The 25,434-nt window shown below is 42.9% G+C and overlaps 1 protein-coding gene across 1 annotated transcript in view; it reads right to left on the bottom strand.

Annotated features, from left to right (window-relative positions):
• MAMDC4 (MAM domain containing 4) overlaps nucleotides 1-25,434 on the bottom strand; it is a 510,080-nt gene that overhangs the window by 446,259 nt on the left and 38,387 nt on the right. Inside the window, exons 4-5 of the mRNA XM_030206971.1 lie at nucleotides 15,598-15,723; nucleotides 2,658-2,803 (exon numbers count right to left, since the gene is read on the bottom strand). Coding sequence (XP_030062831.1) covers nucleotides 2,658-2,803; nucleotides 15,598-15,723 — 272 coding nt within the window. The remainder of the gene's footprint in view (nucleotides 1-2,657; nucleotides 2,804-15,597; nucleotides 15,724-25,434) is intronic.

The following is a 25,434-nucleotide window of genomic DNA, read 5'->3' as shown; positions in this document are numbered from 1 at the left end:
ATTTAAGGAATCTCAGATTGTTCTTTCTTGTTTGATTGTCCAGATATTCCAATATTTTATCCAAGATATTCCTATCTTGGATAAGAGACCCAACAGAACTTTGCAATTTTTTTATTTCACTATCTTGTGTTACAATTTTTTGTTCATTTATTTGAATTTTTTCATTAGAGGACAATTTAAATTGGTTTAAAACCAATAGTTCCTGTTTGTTATTTACCTGCTGAAGCGAAGCACTTAGAGCTTGGATAGCTTCCCACAGTACATCAAGTGTTACAACCGCCGGTTTTACCATCAGACCGGGACTTTCAGGAGCAGCTCCCATAGTAGAGGAAATAGGGAGGGCCTCAGCCATCGCTACCCTCTGTGATGTTAATTCCAATGGGGTTGATGAATCCACAGGTCCTCTCCCAGCCCTCGAGGCAGAATTACCAGCTTCGGAAAATTCACTTCGGAGCTCAGCTGGCATCATCACACTGCTACTGGGTCTCGGAGGTGGAGGTTGGAAAAGCGGACTTAAAGAGGCCGCTTCAACACTGGATTCCCCTGACAAGCAGGTAGGATCAATCAAAGCAGGCCTTCGCACTCCCGGTGGTGGAGTTCTGAATTCGTCAAGCGTTGTCTGTTTGAGAGCAGGATTACCTCCGGGGTTAGGAGAGGCTTGCACCCCGGACTTCCCTTTCCTTTTCCCCATCTAAAAACGGAGAAAAACTGCCCCCTTGCAAAAGACGCGTTTGCAGATTTCTAGAGCTCTCACATCACGTCTCCTCTCATAGACGCCATCTTGCCTGGCTCATCTATACACTTTTTTCTACACACCTCTTCTCACCTGTACACACATGTACAAACTCCCTACATTTCTCCACATATTTATTCATTGAGAACATTTATATCCCACATATTCCCAACATAGCAGGCTCTATGTGGCTAACAACAGATATACCTACAGAACCCCAGTCTTGACCAGACGCTGCAGCACATACCCCACACCTACATACATACCCTATAGAAACTGCTAGAGACACACCATACCATACACATACATACATGCAGCAGAAGGTACAGCCGTAAACAAAAGCATGGAGGGGAGTAAATTGCATGATGTGACAGGTACACATCTTACCACCTTAATGGACAGACTAAATGGGCCAAGCTGTTCTCTATCAGCCATCATTTACTATATCACTATGATTCACGAGAAACACACCACACGTGGAGGGGCATAATTGAACGAAAACGTCTATCTCCATGGGCGTTTATCTCCGAGAACGGGTCCGTGAAGGGGCGGACCGAACTGTATTTTCGAAAAAAATAGACGTCCATGTTTTATTCGACAATTTGTGAGCTGGGCGTTTTTGTTTTTCAGTGATAATGGAAAATGAAAGCGCCCAGCTCAAAAACGAATAAATCCAAGGCATTTTTTCGTGGGAGGGGCCAGGATTCGTAGTGCACTGGTCCCCCTCACATGCCAGGACACCAACCGGGCACCCTAGGGGGCACTTTTACAAAAACAAAAAAAAAGGTAAAAGAGCTCCCAGGTGCATAGCACCCTTCCCTTGTGTGTTGAGCCCCCCAAGTCCCCCTCAAAACCCACTGCCCACAAGTCTACACCATTACTATAGCCCTAAGGGGTGAAGGGGGGCACCTACATGTGGGTACAGTGGGTTTGGGGGAGTTGGACGACTAAGCATTAAGCAGCACAATTGTAACAGGTAGGGGGGGGGGATGGGCCTGGGTCCACCTGCCTGAAGTCCACTGCACCCCCTAACAACTGCTCCAGGGACCTGCATACTGCTGCCAGGGAGGTGGGTATGACATTTGAGGGTGAAAATAAAAAGTTGTGAAACATCATGTTTTGTGGTGGGAGGGGGTTAGTGACCACTGGGGGAGTCAGGGGAGGTCATCCCCGATTCCCTCTGGGGGTAATCTGGTCATTTAGGGCACTTTTTGGGGCCTTATTCATGAAAAAACAGGGTCCAGGAAAAGTGCCTTAAATTCTAGCTACAAACGCATACTTTTTTTCCATTATCGGCGAAAGGCGCCCATCTCTCCTCGGCCGATAACCACGCCCCAGTTCCACCTTCGCCACGCCCCTGACACGCCCCCGTCAACTTTGTACGCTTCCGCGATGGAGTGCAGTTGAAAACATCCAAAATCGGCTTTCCATTATACCGATTTATTCGTTTTTGTGAGATAAACGTCTATCTCCCGATTTGGGTCGAAATCTAGGCGTTTTTCTCTTTCAATTATAAGGTGGATATTCTCCCCTGCCATATGCTAAATCACTTTAAAATGTGTTAACCTATAAACCTATGCTGGTTTAGTCAATTAACACACTTTAAAAAGCTGTTATTAAAACAAATATGTGAAATTGAAAAAAAGTTGAAAAAGTAGGAAAAAAGTCCAAAAATGTTTTTTCTGTGTACATCTCTAGTGGGCAACTTTTAGACAGCTTTTGCCTGAGTAAATAACTTTTGAAAATGCCTTCCATAAATTTAGGACAATTAGAAAACTTTAATTGCAGAAAAAAACTAGAAGTAGCCCAAAATGTCACCCATGACCTCATCAACTGGGCGATGTGCAGCTAGTTATAATTTCAGATCTGTTTATAAAAGGTAAAGTTATCGGGGGGGGGGGGGGGGGGGTAAAAGTGTGCTTACCTCAAATTCTCCAGGGATTCGTCCAGTATATAGAACAATTTCTCTCCAAGCATAGACGCTGGTGTGTGGGCCTTGCCAAACAGCATATGTTTGATTCTTATCTGCCACCTGCACAATCAGAGTTCCCTTGGGAATTTCAAGTATTCCTGAAACAGCATGCATTAGATGTTTTTATGTGATCTGATGCTGCAATTGTAAGAGGAACTCAAAAACATCTCAAGACATATCACAGAAGCATAGAAAACAGTTGCAGATAAGGACCATCTGGTTTGTTCAATTTTGTTTCTGGTGCATTACCGTATACCCCAGTTGATCACTAGTTTTCCCTTCACATCTAGATGAAAGGGGAAATACTACTAACAGGTGATTTTAATAAGCCAGATGTTGATTGGCGTATCCCTTTTGTGGGATCATCTAGAAGTAGGGAGATCCTGGATTCTCTACAGGGAGAATTATTCCAGCACTTGGTAATAGAACCCATGTAGGATAAGGCCATACTGGACAGTGCTTACATATGAAAAGAGTGTTTCTGATGTTATAGTGGGTGATCATCTGGCATGAGATAGCACCTTTGCAGGTCAAGAGAGGTCGATGATGTTTTACTATTCTTTTCTAATCCCAAATACTCTATCCCAAGATTCTCATACTTAAATTTGAAAAAATATTCCCATTTTTCTGGGTACAAAATTAACAAACAAAACCCAGAAATAATCCCTTTAAATAATATACACAACACCTAACATAGGTTCTGAATTTGGATTTATATAGTATTCTAAAGGCTTTTGCTATCTGTGCTTAGACCTATTACCTGACATTGATTCAACACTAGAAGCTAATTCCAAAAAACTCCTTCATATTGTAAAAGAACTAACACTCTCCAGGAGCCCTCTCCTCTTAACATGGTTGGGGAGACTAGAATCCATTAAAATAATCCTCATGCCTAAGATTAATTTCATCCTCAGCATGATACCTATACTTTTTCTGCCTTCTTTTTACCACTCCATTGATGCATTATTATCTAAGTTCTTATGGGCCTCCAAAGTTCCAAAAATAGCCCTCAAAACTCTAAAACAACTCAAAGAGTTTTCGGGTGTCTCCTTTCCAGATTTCATTACATGCCACAAATCTTTTATTGCTCAACAAGCCTGCTTCTGGGTATCTGCACCACTAAGCTATACACCCATATGGTTTCAATTAGAAAAAGAATTATGCCAAAATCACCTAATAGACAGTCACTTGCCTTTCTCCCTACCTAAACACTTAAACTTCTAATCCAGTTGTAATTTCCTCTCATGAATGTCTTTTACAGTTGGACAATCTGATGGAAATCACAAGTGCATCTTGTGTTCACTCCACACTCTGGGGTAATCCACATATAAAGATAAATAAAAAATCTTTTATTCTGGAATGAGTGGTACAAACTTGGTATCTGTCTTTTAGATCATATAATTGAAAAAGGCCACTTAGGACCCCTTTTACTAAGCCATGTAAGCGTCTAAGCGCGCCCAATGTGCGCCAAAATGGACTTACTGCCCGACTACCTTGTGGCTATTGCGGTAATTTCATTTTTGGTTCATACCCGCTATGCATGTCTAAAAAATATTTTTTATTTTTGGACACATGTAGCAGACGCGCGCCAAGTGGCATCTGATGCACGTAGGTCCTTATCACCCAAATTCTTTACTGCTAGGTCTATGGCTGGCGGTAAGGTCTCAGACCCAAAATGAATGCACGGCAATTTTGATTTTGCCGCACGTCCATTTTTGGCAAAAAAAGGCATTTTTTTGTAGGTGTGCTGAAAAATCATCCTTTGCTCACCCAAAACCCATGCCTACACTACTGCAGGCCACTTTTTACCTCGGCTTAGTAAAAGGACTCCTTAGTTTATTTTCAATCATTGCAAAAGAAGTTTTTACTTCCTCTAAACCAAGCGGAATGGTCTCATTTACAGCATTGACTTTCCAGAAATGAATCTATTAAAGACTTGGTTTTTCAACAACCTTCCATAGTCCATTTTATAGAACAACTCTTTAATACTGGCCATATTGCTTCACACGTATACAAACTTTACATCTCTAATTCATCCAAACCAAAAACAGGACTCATGCAATTATGAGAGGCAGATATGGATTGCAACCTATCCACGCAACAATGGGATTCTTCTGGTCCAAATTAAGTAGATCCTTATCATCAGCTAACAATCTACAATCGTTATATTTCCTTAATCATCAAGCCATTTGGACCCCTCAGAAGATGATGGTTGTGGGTCTTCTTCTTAGTAACTCCTGTTGGTCTTGTAAAAGCCATCCAGGTACAATGAAGCACTTACTATTAAATGTGGCATCACAAAGGATTTCTGGCAACAAGTATGGAAAATAATTTCCTCCATTTTCAACATTTCTCAACCCCTCTCCATGAAAATTGCTATTTTTGGCTGTCTTTCCCTGGACAACTACAATACTAAGCTTTTTCTTGCTTTGGCCCTGAAAATAATATTGCAAAATTGGAAGGACAACTCCCATATTAACATTCATTTCTGGTGGCAATTGGTTTTACAAGTACATAAATTTGAAGCTTCACTAGCTGACAAAAGAAGTTCCTTATTATTTACTCTCAAGGTATGGGCAAAACATGATAGATATTTGTCTCATGTCATTTACTTATCTTCTTTTATTTATTTATTTATTTATAAGTTACATAGCAATTACAACAACAATAAAATAAGAAAAGGGGCATAGCATAACAGTAAGATATTATATTATGCAAAGAAATATATACTATTCATATGTTAATATCGTCTGATCACACCACACTCTGGAAAGAAAACTAGTTAAGTACATAAGTAATTCCACACTGGGAAAAGACCAAGGGTCCATCGAGCCCAGCATCCTGTCCACAACAGCGGCCAATCCAGGCCAAGGGCATCTGGCAAGCTTCCCAAATGTACAAACATTCTATACATGTTATTCCTGGACTTGGGAAAAATCCACAATTCCACAATCCCAGAAGACTCTAAACCCCATGTATGCACTGGAGAAAAAATCACACTAAAAAAAGAGTGACGATCACAATAAGATATCAAAGCACATTCACTTAGAACGCAATTCCCGTGCATCACAGGTGGTTGGGGGCAGTCTATGATTACATTTTGTCACAACTACACGGGCTTAACAAAAGCCAGACACATACAAGTGTCCATGTGACTGTATGAGACGCTCCTTATATCTATACACGCATTGGTATTTCCAATATATTTCTGTTGTGTCAAGTAGCTCTCCTTTTCTAATTTGTGTATCCCAGAAATAAGCAGTGGATTTTCCCAAGACCATTTTAATAATGGCTTATGAACTTTTCTTTCAAGAAGCTATCCAAACCTTTTTTAAATCCCGCTAAGCTAATTGCTTTTACCACATTCTCTGGCAACAAATACCAGAGTTTAATTACACGTTGAGTGAAGAAATATTTTCTCCGATGTTTTGTTTTTTTAGCTAAGTGTATAACAAAACATTTTAATAAACAAACATAAAAATAAACATCCAGTGATCATTGGATGGTGGGTTTAAAATTAAGTACTTAAGACATATAAATTAAAGAATACCAGAGAGTCTTTAATGTGACAAATGTGTGGGTGGGAGGGGTTCTGAGGCTTTTCCCTCCCACAGAAGAGACTCTCTAGTGTTCTTTAATTTATACATCTTAAGTACTTGAGTCTGTGTTTTGCAAGAGTGATTTTTTGATGATATATTGTCTCTTTCATTCTCTGTAAACGTTTGGATTATTGCTGGGGTTTAAAATTAAGGGCCCCTTTTACCAAGCTGCAGCAAAAAGGGGCCAGTACTGGCATTGGCGCGTATTTTACAAGCGCACCGAGGCTCCCTTTTTCCACAGCCTGTAAAAGGGAAGACTCATTTCCCTACAGGAAATGGCCAGGCAGCAAATAAAGTACTTGCCATGTGGCCATTTCAGGGGGGGGGGAGCCCATACTGCCACCCGATTACTGCCGGTTACAGTCCGGCGCTACAAAAATAAATAAATTTTTGTAGTGCCAGAAATGACAGCATGCTAGGGGTGGGAAGTACCACTGGGCTTCTGCGGTAGCCCGGCAGTACTACCTGTATAGCGAGTGGTAAGCCTGCATTTGGGCTTACTGCCGCTGAGTAAAAGGAGCACTTAGACAGGCATGGAGACGGGTCATTCAAAAGTGAAGGTTCTAGACTTCAAAAAAACTAACTTTGTTCAGATAGGGCTCATGGAGTTGGTAGCTGGAAGTTGTGGGAAAGCAATGGGCAAAACTAAAAGGAGCTATTTTAAGGACAACAAACCTTTTTGTAAGGAAAATGAATAAGTTAGAGAAAAAGAAGGCCACATTAGTTATTAAAAGTAGTAGCTGAGAAGGTAAGGAAAAAGATAACTTTCATTACTACTACTACTACTACTATTTAGCATTTCTATAGCGCTACAAGGCATACGCAGCGCTGCACAAACATAGAAGAAAGACAGTCCCTGCTCAAAGAGCTTACAATCTAATAGACAAAAAATAAATAAAGTAAGCAAATCAAATCAATTAATGTGAACGGGAAGGAAGAGAGGAGGGTAGGTGGAGGCGAGTGGTTACAAGTGGTTACGAGTCAAAAGCAATGTTGAAGAGGTGGGCTTTCAGTCTAGATTTAAAGGTGGCCAAGGATGGGGCAAGACGTAGGGGCTCAGGAAGTTTATTCCAGGCGTAGGGTGCAGCGAGACAAAAGGCGCGAAGTCTGGAGTTGGCAGTAGTGGAGAAGGGAACAGATAAGAAGGATTTATCCATGGAGCGGAGTGCACGGGAAGGGGTGTAGGGAAGGACGAGTGTGGAGAGATACTGGGGAGCAGCAGAGTGAATACATTTATAGGTTAGTAGAAGAAGTTTGAACAGGATGCGAAAACGGATAGGGAGCCAGTGAAGGGTCTTGAGGAGAGGGGTAGTATGAGTAAAGCGACCCTGGCGGAAGATGAGACGGGCAGCAGAGTTTTGAACCGACTGGAGAGGGGAGAGGTGACTAAGTGGGAGGCCAGCAAGAAGCAGATTGCAGTAGTCTAAACGAGAGGTGACAAGGGTGTGGATGAGGGTTTTGGTAGAGTGCTCGGAAAGAAAGGGGCGGATTTTACGGATGTTGTAAAGAAAGAAACGACAGGTTTTGGCGGTCTGCTGGATATGAGCAGAGAAGGAGAGAGAAGAGTCAAAGATGACCCCAAGGTTTCGAGCTGAGGAGACAGGGAGAATGAGAGAGCCATCAACAGAAATAGAAAACGGGGGGAGCGGGGAGGTGGGTTTGGGGGGGAAAATGAGAAGCTCGGTTTTGGTCATATTTAATTTCAGGTGGCGTTGAGACATCCAGGCAGCAATGTCAGACAAGCACGCTGAAACTTTGGTTTGGATGCAAGGTGAGATATCAGGGGTAGAAAGGTAGATTTGGGAGTCGTCAGCATAGAGATGGTAGGAAAAGCCATGGGATGAGATTAATGAACCAAGGGAAGAAGTGTAGATAGAAAAGAGGAGGGAACCAAGAACAGAACCCTGAGGTACGCCGACAGGCAGAGGGATAGAAGTAGAAGAGGATCCACCAGAGTGAACACTAAAGGTGCAGAGGGAGAGGTAGGAAGAGAACCAGGAAAGGACAGAGCCCTGGAATCCAAGTGAGGACAGGGTATCGAGATGTATGCTGTGATCGACAGTGTCAAAAGCAGCGGAAAGATCAAGAAGAATGAGGATGGAATATTGACCTCTGGATTTAGCCAGTAATAGGTCATTGGAGACTTTAGTAAGCGCAGTTTCGGTTGAGTGGAGAGGGCGAAAACCAGATTGTAATGGGTCAAGAATAGCATGTGAGGAGAGAAAATCAAGGCAGCGGTGGTGAACAGCACGCTCAAGTAATTTGGAGAGAAAAGGAAGGAGGAAGATGGGTCGGTAATTAGAGGGACAAGTAGGGTCAAGTGAAGGCTTCTTAAGGAGAGGTGTGACCACAGCATGTTTAAAGGCAGCAGGGACAGTCGCAGTGGAAAGTGAGAGGTTGAGAATGTGACAGATAAAAGGAATAAGAGTAGGAGAGATGGCATTAAGAAGGTGGGTGGGAATGGGATCAGAGGAACAGGTGGTACATTTTGAGGAAGAAAGGAGAAGTGTAGTTTCCTCAATAGTAACTTCAGGAAAGGAGGAAAGGGAATGAGGGGAAGGAGAGAGAGGGGAACGGACTAGTGGAGGGAGAGCTGGTGAGGTAGAGAAAGCAAGGTTTATCTTTTGAACCTTGCTGTGAAAGAATTCAGCAAGGGTCTGAGGAGATAATGAAGGGGGAGGGAAGATCACAGAACAAGGAAAACAGGCAACAATATCTGGAAAAGCGAGAAGCTCAGGCATAGGAGCCAACTTTTCAAAATTATTGGGGGTGCTAAGCCCAATGGAAATTACCCCTCCCTGGACACATACAAGGAATTTTCTCAATATTGAGGGTGCTCAAGCACCCACAGCGTCGGCTCCAATGAGCTCAGGAAAGCAAAGGTACTTGAGCCCTGCCCCTCTGACTCAGCAGGATAGAACCACCTGCCAAATGGTGGTTTAATTTCAACACCAGTGAGTAGAGGAGTGTGGTAGCCGTGTTAGTCCACTCTTAAGGTTATCAATAGAAATCAAACAAAATAAAACATGGAAAAGAAAATAAGATGATACCTTTTTTATTGGACATAACTTAATACATTTCTTGATTAGCTTTCGAAGGTTGCCCTTCTTCCTCAGTTCGGAAATGCTTATTTCCGATCTGAGGAAGAAGGGCAACCTTCGAAAGCTAATCAAGAAATGTATTAAGTTATGTCCAATAAAAAAGGTATCATCTTATTTTCTTTTCCATGTTTTATTTTGTTTGATTTCTATTGATAACACCAGTCAGGAAGTGTTTTCATCTGTTGCTTCACCACCCACTCCCTCACAGGCCTCTTGGAAGAGGTTGTGGAGACAAAGACTGTATCTGTATTCAAGAAAGCTTGGGACAAGTACATAGGATCTCTAAGGAAGAGGAAGGAATAGTAGATGGCTTGGATGGACTTATGGATAGACTAGATAGGCCATATTGTCTTTATCTGTCTTCATTTTCTCTGTTTCTATAAAAATTTGCATATGGTTTGTAATGATTCAGTGGCTCAGCAGCCAGGAAATGACAAGCAGATCAGGGAGAGATCTAAGCCCTGTTCCCACTGCCCCAGCAGAGAATCATAAAAGAGGTTAAAAACCTCTTCTGGCGAGAGAAAGGGAGGAGATCCAGACTGTTAGACACCAGTGTTGCCAGGTGGGCGGTTTTACCGCCCAATTGGGCGGTTTTCCGCGTCCCGCCGCGGGAAATTTTTGCCCGCGGCGGGTTGCGGTTTTTTGGGCTTCTTTTGTGTCTTTTGGGCAGTTTTTTAGGCGTTTTTTTTGGCCGTGGGGGTGGGGTTAGTGACGTTTTGGGCGGGGTTAGTGATGTTCTGGGCGGGGCCGATCACGGGGGAGGCGGGGCCGATGACGGGGGAGGTGTGATTGATGACGGCGGGGGTGATGACGCGGGGGTGGGGGTGTCAGGGGCGGGGTTTGAGTTTGGGCGGGTTTTGGGCTGGATTTGGGCTCGTTTGGGTGGGAAAAAAATTTTCCACCTGGCAACCCTGTTAGACACTCCTTGCAACTGCAGAGCAGGTCCACAGGGGCAGACCAGGATCCATACTTAGCACAAGCTCCCCCCTGGTTTACTAAGCAATATAATATGGATAGTTGCCGGACCTGGGAGGGGCTCCATGGACTAATAAGAACTCTGAGAGGGAAGAGAAGGAGGGAGACATGGACTGGGAGGATCAGGGAACATCTCCCACTGCCCCCACATACCTGTGCCAGAAGGACAGGAAGAAATGGAAGTTGCTCAGGAATGAATGGAACTTTCAACTGGTAGTTGTCTATGCTTTGTTTTGCTTTCTTTTGGGCAGCACAAAACTGAGCTCTGAAAGGAGGAGAACGTTTAAAACCACCCCCTAAGTTCCTAAGTTGTTAAAGGAAGAATAAAAGGGAACTGATTAATAAGAGACAGTTACCTGATGGAGAAGGGGTAAAGTGCCCTCTTCCCTATTTCTTTCGGTGCTTGTAGACGGTGCAGCATACAAGCACTGTGGATTACAAAAGACTATTCCTCCTAAAGAGTTCATGTGGGAGAAGGGTTGTCTACTCCCAGAACATTACAGACAGGTAAAAGGAACTGGATTTACCACAACCTTGTTTAAAGCTTTAGTCTGGCTTTTCCTTTTGAGAGAATTCCTCTGAGGAGAGAGACAAAAATCCCGGACTGGAGGAAGATCTGAATTGTAGCATTTGCTTTTTTTCCTTTTTGTATGTGTTTGCTGAGGCCTGCAGGTTAGCAACTCATCCATGGTGTCAAGATAGGATCCCAACAAAGGTCCACAGTGACGGCATGACCAAGGGACCCATTACAGGTTATGACAGTACTCATTATGTGAATTTCAGTGCAATAAGTATATTAATATGGCAAACAGTTATTTCATATAGCAAAGTTCCTCAAACCTGTGCTCAAGACTTTCCAACCATTCGGATTGTCTGAATATCCAGAATTAATATACATGAGAAATTTACATGCACTGGAGCCCCAGTATATGTGTAGACATTGTTGGTATTCTGAAAATCCAACTGGCATATAATATACAGTTGAGCTATACTGATCATCTGGGGATCCACTAGCTCACGCAGTACTACTGGATACTACTACTTATCCAAATTGTTTCTCTGCTCCTTCTTCCTTTCTATTAAAATAATGACATTCCTTTATCCCTGTTTTTTCTTACTCATTGTATATTGTTCACCGCCTTGTTATCCTATCAGGAAAGGCAGTATATTAAATAAAATAAACCTTATACCTGAGGGCAGGTTTGAAAAGCCCTGCCTTTCAGGAAACTAAACAAGAAAAGGAATCAGCTAGTCACCATAAGCACTAATCAATGACAAAGCAGCTTTTAAAATGTTTAAAAATGTCAGCAAATGATGTTAACTTTCTTCAAAAAGATATTACTGAGCAAGAACTTATAGCTGCTATAAAGGACACTCCTTGGGAAGACCCCTGGTCCAAATGGGATTCCTGTTGAATTTTATAAATTGTTAAAGAAGGACCTTTCTCCTATTCTTACAAATTCTTTAATACATCTCACAGTTTATTTTCTGAGGCAATTATTAATATTACACCCAAACTTAACAAAGACCCTCTTTTAGTGTCTAACTATTGTCCCATATCATTACTAAATGTATATAATTTATGCCAAAAATCTTGCTAATAGAATTTTAAAAATTATCTCCAAAATCATACATCTTAATTAGGTTGGTTTTATGCCAGGCAGACTTATTAGCGATAATACAAGTTTATTTCTCCATATCTCTCATATAGCTGCTTCTTATTCTCGCCCTGTCGTGGCCCTTTCTTTAGATGCAGAGAAGGCCTTTGACAGGGTGGAATGGGAATAGCTCTTTACAGTTTTGTCCTGGTTTGGCTATCCTCCTGAATTTCTTTAAAAAATTAGAATTTTGTATACTAATCCCATTGCCAGGGTTTTTACCAATAACTGTTTGTCACACCTATTCACCCTTAAGCATGGCACTAGACAGGGTTGATCCCTCTCTCCGTAACTATTTAATATTGCACTTGAGCCCCTATTAATTGCTATTAGATCTCATTCACACATAAGGGGTATTATTCATCATGACCTAGGAATTAAATGTTCAGCATATGATGATGTCTTATTATTTCTCTCCAATCCATACCCATCAATACCCAATCTTCTCCAACTAATCACTATTTTTTTTTTCATTTTTCTGGTTACAAGATTAATCAACAAAAGACTGAACTTGTCCTGCTTAATTCATGTGCTCTTCCTGATATTGCTAATTCTTTTGATTTAGTTTGGGCAAGTCCTAAAATTAGATATCTTGGAATTGATTTATATACTTCTCTGCAATTTGAGTTTGCTTTGGCAGAAAAATATCGAACAATATACTCACTATCAGGCTTATTTTCGAAAGAGAAAGGCTCCCATCTTTCAACACAAATCGGGAGATGGGCGTCCTTCTCCCAGGGTTGTCCAAATCGGCATAATCGAAAGCCAGTTTTGAGCATCCTCAACTGCTTTCCGTCGCAGAGATGACCAAAGTTCCCGGGGGCGTGTCGGAAGCATAGCGAAGGTGGGACTGGGGCGTGCCTAACACATGGGCATCCTCGACCAATAATGGAAAAAAGAAGGGCGTCCCTGACGAGCACTTGGACGACTTTACTTGGTCCATTTTTTCTTACAACCAAGCCTCAAAAAGGTGACCGAACTGACCAGATGACCACCGGAGGGAATCGGGGATGACCTCCCCTTACTCCCCCAGTGGTCACTAACCCTCTCCCACCCTAAAAAAAAAAAACTTTAAAAATATTTTTTGCCAGCCTCAAATGTCATACCCAGCTCCCTGACAGCAGTATGCAGGTCTCTGGAGCAGTTTTAGTGGGTGCAGTGCACTTCAGGCAGGCGGACCCAGGCCCATCCCCCCCCCCAACCTGTTACACTTGTGGTGGTAAATGTAAGCCCTTCAAAACCCACCAGAAACCCACTGCACCCTAATGTAGGTGCCCCCCTTCACCCATAAGGGCTATGGTAGTTGTGTACAGTTGTGAGTTTTTTTTTTGGGGGGGGGGGTTGGGGGGCTCAGCACCCAAGTTAAGGGAGCTATGCACCTGGGAGCAATTTATGAAGTCCACTGCAGTGCCCCCTAGGGTACCCAGTTGGTGTCCTGGCATGTGAGGGGGACCAGTGCACTACGAATGCTGGCTCCTCCCATGACCAAATGGCTTGGATTTGGTCGTTTCTGAGATGGGCGTCCTCGGTTTCCATTATCGCTGAAAATCAGGGACGGCCAACTCTAAGGTCGACCTAAATGTTGTACAAAGGCATGCTGAAAAATGGCCTGCAGTAGTGTAGGCGCGAGTCTTGGGTGCGTGCAGAATCATTTTTCAGCGCACCTGTAAAAAAAGGGCTCTTTTTTCCCCTGAAAATGGCCGTGCGGCAAAATCAAAATTGCCGCGCGACCATTTTGGGTCTCAGACCTTTCTGCCAGCCATAGACCTAGCGGTAAAGAATTTGGATGGTAAGGACCTATATGCGTCAGATGCCACTTGCGTCCGCTATGTGCGTCCGAAAATAAAAGTTTTTCAGACACGCATAGCAGACACATGCAAAAATGAAATTACCGCAAGAGCCACGCAGTAGTAGGGTGGTAAGTCTATTTTGGCACGCATTGGGCACGCATAGGCGCCTACGTGGCTTAGTAAAAGGGGCCCTAAGAGAAAAGTATAGGCCCCTTTGGAACAATATTTACTATTTTTACAAATTGCATTATAGTCCAAATGTTTTGCTACAGACAAATGTCTCCTTTTTTAACTTAGATAATGTTTGTATTAGCATACTGACACTGTATTTCTCCTTTTCTTGTTATGTTTACACGTTTCTTGTATATTTTGCAAAAAAGTCAATAAAATATATTGGAAAAAGTGATATTATAAAGCCACTTTCCTAATGTGAAACCAGACTATTAAAGAAAGGAATGCAATTTGAAAGGTGAATTTCCAAGGTTTCTGTTACTTCCTTAAATATTTTTTTGAGTTGTGGGGGCACAGCATGCATGAAGAATGCTTTCTCATTGTGCTTTGGGAGTCCTGGTGGAAAGACCAAAATTACTTCATGGAGGATGACATCGGATATCAGTTTGATAATCCCAATCTAATTCTTTGTAAATCCAAGCACACACTATCCAGTTCTGTTCAATTTAGCACTATCAGAAGGATGACTCCCTACAGGCTCCACTGTTCACTGAAGTTTTTTGAAAGCAATTCAATGTCAGGAAAGGCTACATACTTAGCCATAGACTACACTAACCTAACTCTGCTAGCCAGTGCGTTTTTTTCTAGCGAAAAAGGCGCCTGTACTCAAATGCCATGCCACTCTGCAGGGATTAGGTAAACATTTAGGGACTCACCCCACAATAGCCAGCCCCCCTGCAGCCAGTCACAAAATCTATGACAAGGCAGAACTGTATGTAGGACCTGAGCTCTTTCATTAAAACTTGGGGACCATAGGTCAATTTTAGCAGACAATGGAAAAGGTGCCGGTACCCAGTACCCCTAAGTACCTCCTCAAAATAAGCCCTGCTGCTATCAATGAGGACATCCAGGATTCTGCTGCCATATTGTCCTACCAGTCTTATGAATAGGCAAATCTTCAAATTCCATGAATAGACTGGCACAAGATTTTATATCCAAATAGCTAAGTATCTGAATTATTTGCTGGCATAATGTGCTAAAATCCACAAAATTTGGCTAGTTTTTTTGGCAGCCCTATTCAGGATCCTGAAAAGTAGACTAGAATCCAGGTGCGCATAAGCAAGAGGAGAATGAAAGGGTGGTAGCATAGACACAATCTGTGACCTATTACGCTAGTATTCATCTCTCATATTTGTATTAGGAAAATTTACCAAACTAAAAGGCGTGCTAGAGTTTTTAGTGCGAGCTAAACACTAGAGACACCCATATGTGCTGTTAAATGTGTATATTTTTGATACTGTTCATGGTAGTTCTATTATTAGGTTTCAATTTACTGTTTTCAAGTTTACTTCATTTATTGTATTTATGTTTATTTTTGGTTATTTTACTATTGTTATGCTGTTATTAAAATTGTAAGTTTTATGTTAAACTGTACCTGCTGAATACCGCCTTGAGTGAATCTCTTCATAAAGATGGTTAATAAATCCAAATAAATAAATAAATATATTCCTATAGGTATCTCTATTGTTTAGCATGTGCTTATTTTTAATGTGCACTAAAAACGCTAGCAGACCTTTGTAAAAGGACCCCATAGTTACCTGCATTCCAGATGTGATAGTGAATTCGGATCTCACAAGTAGCTGCTGCTTCTTTCAGGACAGGGGATCTTAAGCTGGCAGTGGCAGGAACTTTCCCTTGATGGTATTCTGCTGCCATGTACCAACCTACAGAAATAGAAAAATGATGTCATTTAAAGCTCATTAAATGACTTCAGTGCTGCTGTTTCAAGAGTCTTCATACCCAGACTTCAGTACTTCCTCAGCACAGCTGGAAGTGATATATACTATGGAACATAAAATCAGTTTAGACTATCATTATCAGTGGAATTATCTGAACAGTGTCAGGGTAGTTTAGGGACTGTGGGAATTACCTAGAGACCAGCAATATTTATTTATTTATTACATTTGTATCCCACATTTTCCCACCTATTTGCAGGCTCAGTGTGGCTTACATAGTACCGTAATGGCGATCGCCAATTCCGGTATGAACAAATACAAAGTGATGTTGTGGTAGAATAAAGATCAAGTGTAACAGACACATTAGGGAATCGTAGGGAGGAAGAGTTAAGTTATGTCCAGTACGAGCTTTGGTTTCGATGTGTTGCAGGGCTCAGGCATTTAAGTTAGATCGGTAGGGTATGCCTTTTTGAACAGGTTTGTTTTTAGTGATTTCCAGAAGTTTAGGTGATCATAAGTTGTTTTCATGGCGTTTGGTAATGCGTTCCATAGTTGTGTGCTTATATAGGCGAAGCTGGATGCATAAGTTGATTTGTATTTGAGTCCTTTGCAGCTTGGGTAGTGGAGATTTAGGTATGTTCGTGTTGATCTTGTTATGTTTCTGGTTGGTAGGTCAATGAGGTCTATCATGTATCACGGGGCTTCACCGTAGATAATTTTATGAACCATGGTGCAGATTTTGAACGCAATACGTTCTTTGATTGGGAGCCAGTACAGTTTTTCTCGTAGGGGTTTGGTGCTTTCGAATCGCGTTTTTCCAAATATAAGTCTGGCTGCCGTGTTTTGAGCAGTTTGATGTTTCTTTATGATTTGTTCTTTGCATCCCGCATAGATTCCATTGCAGTAGTCTGCATGGCTTAGTACCATTGATTGTATCAAGTCGCGAAATATTTCCCTCGGGAAAAAAGGTTTCATTCATTTGAGTTTCCACATTGAGTGGAACTTTGTTGTAGCTTTCACTTGGCTCTCTAGCGTGAGGTTACGGTCGATTGTAACTCAGAATTTTCAGTTTGTCTGAGATGGGGAGGGTGTAATCTGGTGTGTTTATATTGGTGGGTTTGTTCGTGTTGTATTGAGATGAGAGGATGAGACCGTGTGTTTTTTCTGTGTTGAGTTTTAGTTGAAATGCATTCGCCCATGAGTTCATGATGTTCAAGCTGAGATTGATTTCATTGGTGATTTCTGTTAGATCATGTTTGTATGGGATGTATATTGTGACGTCGTCTGCATAAATGAAAGAGTTAAGGCCTTGGTTGGATAAGGCAGGGGCGTATCTGCTAAGGTATATTACACCAGGTTGAGAAATACTGGTTTAATGGATGATGTATTTAACTATGGTCACCATGTCAGAAAAACTCCAAAGACCATAAGTGTCACTACAGGGTGGCAAGTGCCACCTGAAAAAATGGCTTGCCACCTCAGTTTCACCAGGTATGTATTTTGGCATCTTTTATCCGCCCTGCCCCCCCCAAGGTCCAACATATGTCCCTCTTCTCCTGGCACAAACCAGCACCTCCTCTTGATCCCCTCCCCCTTACACATTCCAGTAACTCTTTCAATTACCTTTCTCTTCCCCTCCTGCTGCTCCCTCTGTCTTCCAACCTTTTAGTACATTGAAGGCAGTGTCAGTGATTGAGGAGAACACTGCTGAATGGCTCTAGAAGCTTTCTTTCTAGCATGTCCCCCCTCCTCTGACATAAGTTCTTGTACCTCCGTAAGGTTTGAGGACCAGAAGGGGGAGGGGAAAGGAAGATGCCATATCACTTGTGGTGGAAGGGAACAGAGATGTCTGACTATGAAGATGGCCAGGAGGAAGAGAGGTGCTAGCTGGGGGGAGGGGCATAGAATAGAGTGAAGAGGAGAGAAGAGAGATATTGGATGAGGGTGAGAGACACTGGAACCACCGAGGCAAGGAAAGAGAGAGATGCTGGTGGGGGAATCCAAAGATGCCTAGGGAGAGAGATGCTGGACTGCAGGGAGGTGGCAGGGGAGAGAGGGACAGAAGTTGGCCCTGGGATAAGGATACAAGAGAAAGGGGGAGAAGCTGGAAATGAGGAGGGACACAGACATAGAAGGGTGATGTGGTACACAGGAGGGGGGTATGGGGACAAAGAGGGCAGGTGCTGAACATGAGGGAAGGGGTAGGGACAGGGAACATACACAGAAAGGAGATGTTAGGACATTTAAGGACACAGAATGATGGTGGACATGGAGGGATAAGAAATGTCAAATAGACCAGACCCTGGAAAGAGCAGAAAATGGATGGGACTCAGGGACAGAGGGTAGGGGAACGGAGCAAAAGATGACTGGGACTTGGTGATTTAGTAGGAGACTGTGTATGGTGGGAGGGGGGGTCAGAGAAGGAAATCATGAATAGGAGAGAGAGCTAGATAGGGAATTTTGAGGGGATAGTGAAGGCCTTGAAATTGGTAGTTATAAGTACAGGTGTTTGCTGGGTTGGGAGGTATGAAATGGGGGCAGGGGTTAAGAGAAAGGGGATAAAGTGTGGCAAAAGATTGAGACAAAATGTGAATGACCTGAAAGTCTGGAGAGAGGATGAGAGGCAATGAAAAGGGATGGGAAGGGGGAGGGGAGGGGTATGAGTGGAAGGGGTATGAGAGGAAGTCGATAAGTCTCTAAAGGGGTTGAATGAGAGCAAAAATGGGGTTAAAAGATGGTGAAAGGGAGGCAATAGGAGATGGGGTAGAGGGTAAGAGGTTGAAGAATGGACTGGAGGCAGCGGAAGGAAGGACAGATGGGATAGAGATAGGGCTGGGGAGGAGATGAGAGGCAGTGGGGGCTACGTATATTGGTGCTCTAGGACCCAGTGTAATATTTATAGCTTTGTCTTTTCATAGATGGATTAGAGCTAATATGGTTTGGTAAGTTTGCTAAATAGGTTTTGAATGTCTTTTTGCAGGTGCTGTGGAGGAATTGCAGCCATCTGCATATCCTCCCAGCCTTCTCCGGGCTGACTACAAGGTCCCCCCTCCCCCCCCCCCCCCCCCCCCCCCCCCGATCCACCTAGGTCCTCTGCTCCAGGTGCCTAGCACTTCCATCAACTGCCTTCCAAGTGCTATGGAGGACTTGCAGCCCATCTGCATATCCTCCTAGCCTGTGGTATATTGAGTTATGTATGATGTTGGTTGGAAGATTTTTGTATATCTTCTTATTTCTTCTATTACCTTTGTTTTTGTAAAACTTTATAATTAAAACTAAAGTTTAAAAAAATAGCCAATTTAACAGTGGAGGGCATGAGAGAGAAGCAGAGCGCAACCTGGACTAATGATTGCAGAAACATGGAGTGAAGTAAAGAGGAAAGCTGAGCACAATGCAAACTGGCATATCAAACTGTAATACTGGAGATGTAATATGATGATGATTTGGGCAATAATTAAGATATTACTTAGAACCTCACCCCTTAAAAGTTCATTTTTTCACATTTTATTTGATATACTGCCAATCCTGCATATCTGGGTGGTTTACAGAATAACATCATATAAAAACTGAGCTAAATTGAGTGAAAAGGGAAAGGAAAATAGAAATATACAATAGGAGACCTAGGTTACAATCTAAATGCAGTCTATCTATCTATCTATCTATCTATCTATCTATAGGAGGACAAGGGTTTAGGGAAATGTTATACATAAACAGGTGATAAGTAGTGAAAGGATGAGGATAGAGAAAAGACTCAGGATTTATGTCAGTAGCACAGTAGATATATCTAGAGTATCTGTTTAGCTGTTTAATCTGGGAGAAAAATGCCTTTCTAAAATAATATGGCTTGTTTCAAATTTGGGTTGAGCTGAATGTAGGGTGTGGGTAGGAGTATAGGGAATGAGAATGCTACTAAGAAATGAGGGGATATCTGTACAGAAAACCAAATGGACTAACATAAGAATATTAAAAGGGTTGCAGTATGAGATGGGTAACCACTTTTCACTACAAATTAAAGGGGTAACTCAGTCAAGAAACATGTTGACAAGTTATTCATCCAAAAATGGCTTCAAGGACATTTCTGAAGTACCAAATTTGGCACATATTGGCGCTATGTGAAGCAAAATTATAATTCTGGGACCTATACTGTTTCAAGTGTAAAATGCTTATAAGCTGTGAGACTCACATAGTATAAGTGACTGACTGCCCAAACAAACAGAGCTGAATGATCAGTTATTAATAAATAGAGTGCAACTTTTTAAAATTTTTTTTATTTATAACCATTTAAATTTTTACAAGCGATAAAACAACTTGCCGGAAATACAGAGAAAGTAATATATAGGAATTATTTCAATCAGGTAATTCTATTCTCTTCCTTAGACCACTAAATAGGGAGAGTGAAACAAGACAAGGAGATCAATTAAACAGTAAACAGAAAAAAAAAGTGGTATTAACCTGATTATCCCCAGATATTACTTGTCTAATTCATTATTCCACATTGATCATCTGGTTGGCTTCTTCAAGGCCAATACGGTGTATAGTCAAATCATTTCATTGAAAACATACTTATTGTCCAATATTAGTTAGAAATAATACATCTGATTACATTCTTTCTCTTTTAAAAAACAAAAGTTATTTAACAATACATATACTTAAGTCTCTAATTCAAAACCCACTGATTAAAGTAATCCCAGTTTTCACAGGCTTCACTCCTTTTAAAGCAATAATTGAGGAAATATTTCTGAGGAAAACAGTGCAACTTTTTAAAAAATTTGTAGAACCATTTTATTGAAAACCCAAGTGACAGAGAAATAACATTCCAATGAAAATAACACTCAAAAACCTCCCCGGATATTCCAGTGAAAGTTTACAATGACAAGCTTCCCCCCCCCCCCCCCCCCACCACACACACACCCCATCATCCATCCCTGCCACCAAAAACAGCCTCCCATCTCCCCTCCCCCTAGTAAAAAAAACAAATCACAATAGTAAACACAAACTCCCCTTTCCCCTAGACAGAATAAGCATTCAAGATAGGAGCCCAAAACAACTCCCACGTGTGAAGAGTCTTTGTCTTCAAGGCAGTCAAATGCTCTATTTCACAAATATACTACAATTTGGTAATCCATTGTATCAAAGAAAGAATAGTGCGATGCTTCCAATGCTCTGCCAACTTAAGGCGAACCGTATGAAGAGCCTGTTGAACTAGCAAAGACTGCAAACGAGTAAGATCTGCAGGTTTCTGACCCAACAAAAAGACAGCTAGGTGCCATTGCACTGGACGCGCATGCCATACCTGAAGGCGAGACTGCACAACCTTCCAGTACGCCTTAGAACACGTCCATCAAATGTGACACATAGTACCCAACACTGCACAACCCCTTCAACAATTTGGAGAAGCACTTGGCGGTTTTCACTGTCTGACAGCGCTCCACAGGAGTTCTGCAAATTACTTGGGCGGTCTTTATTGACCGATGGCATTTTACAGAAGTTTTGTATTTTTCTCTGGTGGGAAGTTGAATCCTCCACTTGCGTATCTTGATAATTTACCTAGACCCCTGAGGCAGGCATTGTTGGCGCCGAAGCACGGCCCGTGTTGGGTCTGATCTTAATGGGGGACTCCTGTTGTCTCAGTCTTGAAGGTCCAGTTGTGCTCTTTTTTTCGAGAAGCACTTGGAAAAATATGGTGCAATCTTGCTGGAGTGAGCTACCATTGATAAAAAAAAAACCTTGATCGTATTTTCCCTGAGAGAAACCAACAAGGAAGATTTCAAAAAGGCCTTCTCCATAATAAGCCCATCATCAGCAAAAATTGCGACACCTAATTCCCTCTCCCAATTTACCCTAAGAAGCACATACATCTTGATTCATCTAGTTAAATAGGCATAAAGACAAGTGATAAGCCTACGAGTGCTCCTCGAGTCCTCTCACAAATCATCAAGATAGGACTCTTCTCGTAAAATGCTAGAGCGCACCTACGGAATATTCAAAAAATGCTTCACCTGAATATAAGCATAATGGTCAGAGGGCGAGAGCTGATAATCTGCAGATAAAACATCAAAGGAAACAACTTCCTCTTCATCAAACAACTGACCCCCAAGTATCTGTGCCCCGTGGAGCTCGTCGGAGCATTCCTACCCCCCCGGAGGAAACAGCAGATTGTGAGCAATCGGAGTATGTCGAGACAAAGAAGAATGTGAGGCCATAAACAACAAATCCCAATAATAAAAAGTGGCAGAGATAGTGGGACACAGACTTCCAGGCAAACTCCTGTACTTTCCTGGAAGCCAAATAAGATGTTTCAACAAATGAGGGCCCACTAAATATTGTTCAAGATGAATCCACAACTTATGCTCAGCAGCGTGAAACCATTCAATCACAGCCTGTGCTGCACAATACCACCAAAACAAGTTGAGGACACCCAACCCTGCCCTCCCCCCCCCCCCCCCCCCCCACACACATCTGCTTATGTTTGTATAAAAACACTCGAGGAAGATGAAGTCGGTTATGGTTCCACAGAAAGTGAAGATGAAGTGGGAGCACCTGAAATAAATACAACAAGGGAGTACATTCATTTTAAGAGTTGCTATCCTTCCAAACCAGGAAAGTTCCATAGATGCCCAACGATCCAGGTCACGAATCAACGTCCTCTGAAGAGCAGGATAGCTAGCCCCAAAAAGGTCCTGGACATTACACGTGAGCTGGACTCCCAGGAAACGGATCCCCCTAGAAGTCCATTTAAAGGGAAAGGAAGACTGCAATGTTTCCTGCAAGCTAGGTGCCAACCATAGCAAACAAAAGAGGAGAGAGGGGACACCCATGACGAATACCCCAGGAAAGAGAAAATAAATTAGAATTTGCACCATTAACCCTGATACAAGCTTTGGGCGAAGCATAAAAAGCCCCAACCCAAGAGTGATAAAATTGCCCCACCCCGAATTTGTCCATAACCTTAACAAGAAAGCCTCATTAGACCCGATCAAAGGCCTTCTCTACATCTAGCCCTAGGAGGCACATAGGGTTACCTGAGACCTGAGACACATGCAGCAAATCCACCATCCGAAGCACATTATCCATCATCTGACACTAGGCCACAAACCCCACCTGGTCCGGATATATCAAAGTAGGAAGCAACCCAGCCAAACGACTGGCTAAGACTTTAGTGAGAAGTTTTACATCAGTGTTCAAGATAGAGATAGGGTGGTAGGATGCACAGTCTGTCTTACCCTTATCTGGCTTAGGAATAAAAGCCAGTCACGCCTCCACCATCGACAGAGGCAAGGGCTTACCCTTCCGAACAGAATTAATAATTAAAGTCAATATGGGCGCCAACTCGACAGTACATGCCTTAAAAAACTCATTAGTAAAACTATCCAGTCCAGGAGATTTCCCAGTTGGTAATTCTTTGATAACCTGGAGAACTTTGCGCACAGTAACTGGAGCCTCCAAAGTCCCTCTCTGCTGAGATGACAACACCAGCAAAGCTTGAGCATCCAAATAACTGTCTATATCCTCCCAGGGGCGTAGCTATACGTGGGCTTGGGTGGGAATCTTGGCTCAGGCCCAGGCCCATCCACTTTGCCCTGCTCCTCCAATAGGTGCCGGTCTTCTAGGCGTGGGTTAGGTTGCAGTGGGAGTGCACAGCCTTTCAGTTCTGCTGCAGCAACCTCAGCCACATGCAGTTAGACAGCTGGCAGAAAAAATAGCAGCTCTCCAGACAGTCTCGTCCTCCTACCTGCTTCATTGTTTTTAGTGCGGGTCTGGGTCAGGAAGTCAGCTGCTAGCGCCGTGCCACTGCTGCAGCAGTGTTGTGCTTTGCTGCTTTCACTCACCAGTCCTGTCAGTCTCGCTCTCTCAGGGCTCCTGCCTTGCCTTGCCCCCCCCCCCCCCCCCCCCCACATGCCCCCAAGGGACACACAGAAAATTCTGCCAGTGCTGTGGCTCGGCCACCGGTTTTCTTGCACTGTGCACTGCAAGCAGGGTTGGAAAAGACATTGGACCCTCGCTGGATCAGCCTTTAGTTGAACCTCGAACCTCCCAACCAGCCAGGCCTCAGCACTCTCCCGTGGTCCGTGGCCCCATCAAGGCAGGCACAAGAGCCAGCACATGGCGCACAGTCTGCAGTGCTCTCTGAATCTGCATCTTTCACCACCTGAAAACAAATTAGGGAAGCCCAGCTGCTCAGGTAAAATAAATATATTTTTTACATGTACAGTGTGTGTAATGCTAGTGATGGGCTTCTGGGTAGGAGTGGGCTCTTCAATGCCTAGGAGGAAAAAAAGGTATATTTAATCATTAAATATATCTTTTTCCCCCCTAGGCACCACAGAGTCCATCCCCATCCATAAACCCACTAACAATAAATTTTCATGTTAGTGGGTTTCTAGGTGGGGGTGGGCTTAGTGCCCAGGTTAAAATTTTAAAAAGGTTGTGTGTATTTTTTTAATGTTGGTGGATTATTGGGTGAGGATGGTCTCAGGTGCCCAGGTTAAAATTTAAAAAATAAATAAATAAAAAAAGCTTTATGTTTAATGTAGACAGGTTTTGGGGTGGGGGTGGGCTCTGCAATACCAAGGACATTAAAAAACAAAAGGTTTTATATTTAATGCTGGTATGTTCCATAGCTGGCAACAGCTCTCCTTTGCTGCTCAACACTGGCACTCGGTGCATGCTTGGTTTTCACGCATTCGCAGGAAAACTGAGCACGCACTGGGTTCCTGTGTTGGGTGCCTATGAAGAGCTGCTGCCAACTGTGAAACTGTGTTGAATAAAGTCTTGGTCACATTCAAGGAGGTTTCCAGCTGGTGGAGGCTTGGGGATCCCTGCCAGCAGAGGTATTTAAAGTTTTGAGTTGGTAGAGATTACATATGCTCACCCAGCTTCCCCAGTGGCCCACCCAGAATCTTAGGTCTGGCTACGCCACTGTATCCTCCAACCATATAGCATCATGCCTTGTAGCGCTATAGAAATGCTAAATAGTAGTAGTAGTATATAGAGTGCGATTGGAATGATGAAAGCAGGGGCGGAACTAAGATGGCGGCGTAGCTGGTTGCGCTGATAGGCAGCTCTGGGGTCCGTTTGGAGATTTTCTATTTCCTAATTCAAATGCCTCATACTAAACGAAAGGGGGCTACGAGGTTAGTTCCCCCACCTACCTCGACATCCTCGCCGTTCCACTCGGGCCTTGAGCGCTTCTTCGCGCCAATTTCCCACACTCGTGGAGAAGCGGATCCCATTGCGGGGCAGCCGAGAGAAGCGGAGACCCTGCCGGGAGAGGAAGTCTCTCTTTCACCTCCATCAACGCTGAACCCCCCGTGCCCAGCGTCGGCGGCGTGTCTGGATGGATTGCATCAGTCTACCGGAAGTGTTTTGACTGTTGCTTCCAGTGAGGGTCAGGTAGCACCGCGGAAGACGCTTGGAGGAGAGACAGAAGTCTCTAAGAAAGAACCGGGGATTAACCTCGAGATGATTTGGAAGAAACTGAATGAAATGGATATTACCCTGCAGCAGACATCAGGAGAGGTTAGAGCCTTTAACACTAAATTTCAAGAATTAAATGCTAAAGTGGATGTAATTAATGAAGAAATTGCTGAAAAAATTCAAAATATTCAAACGAATGTGGACTCTTTTCAAGAATTTAAAATATCTGTTGCTAAAGACAATCTTGATATCCGGAAAAGGGTTGAGCAGATAGAAAATTTC

This window comes from Microcaecilia unicolor, chromosome 6 (genome assembly GCF_901765095.1).
Source record: "Microcaecilia unicolor chromosome 6, aMicUni1.1, whole genome shotgun sequence".
Classification (NCBI taxonomy): domain Eukaryota; kingdom Metazoa; phylum Chordata; class Amphibia; order Gymnophiona; family Siphonopidae; genus Microcaecilia; species Microcaecilia unicolor.
Note: the sequence above shows the minus strand (reverse complement) of the source record. Positions and strands in the feature narration are given on the sequence as shown.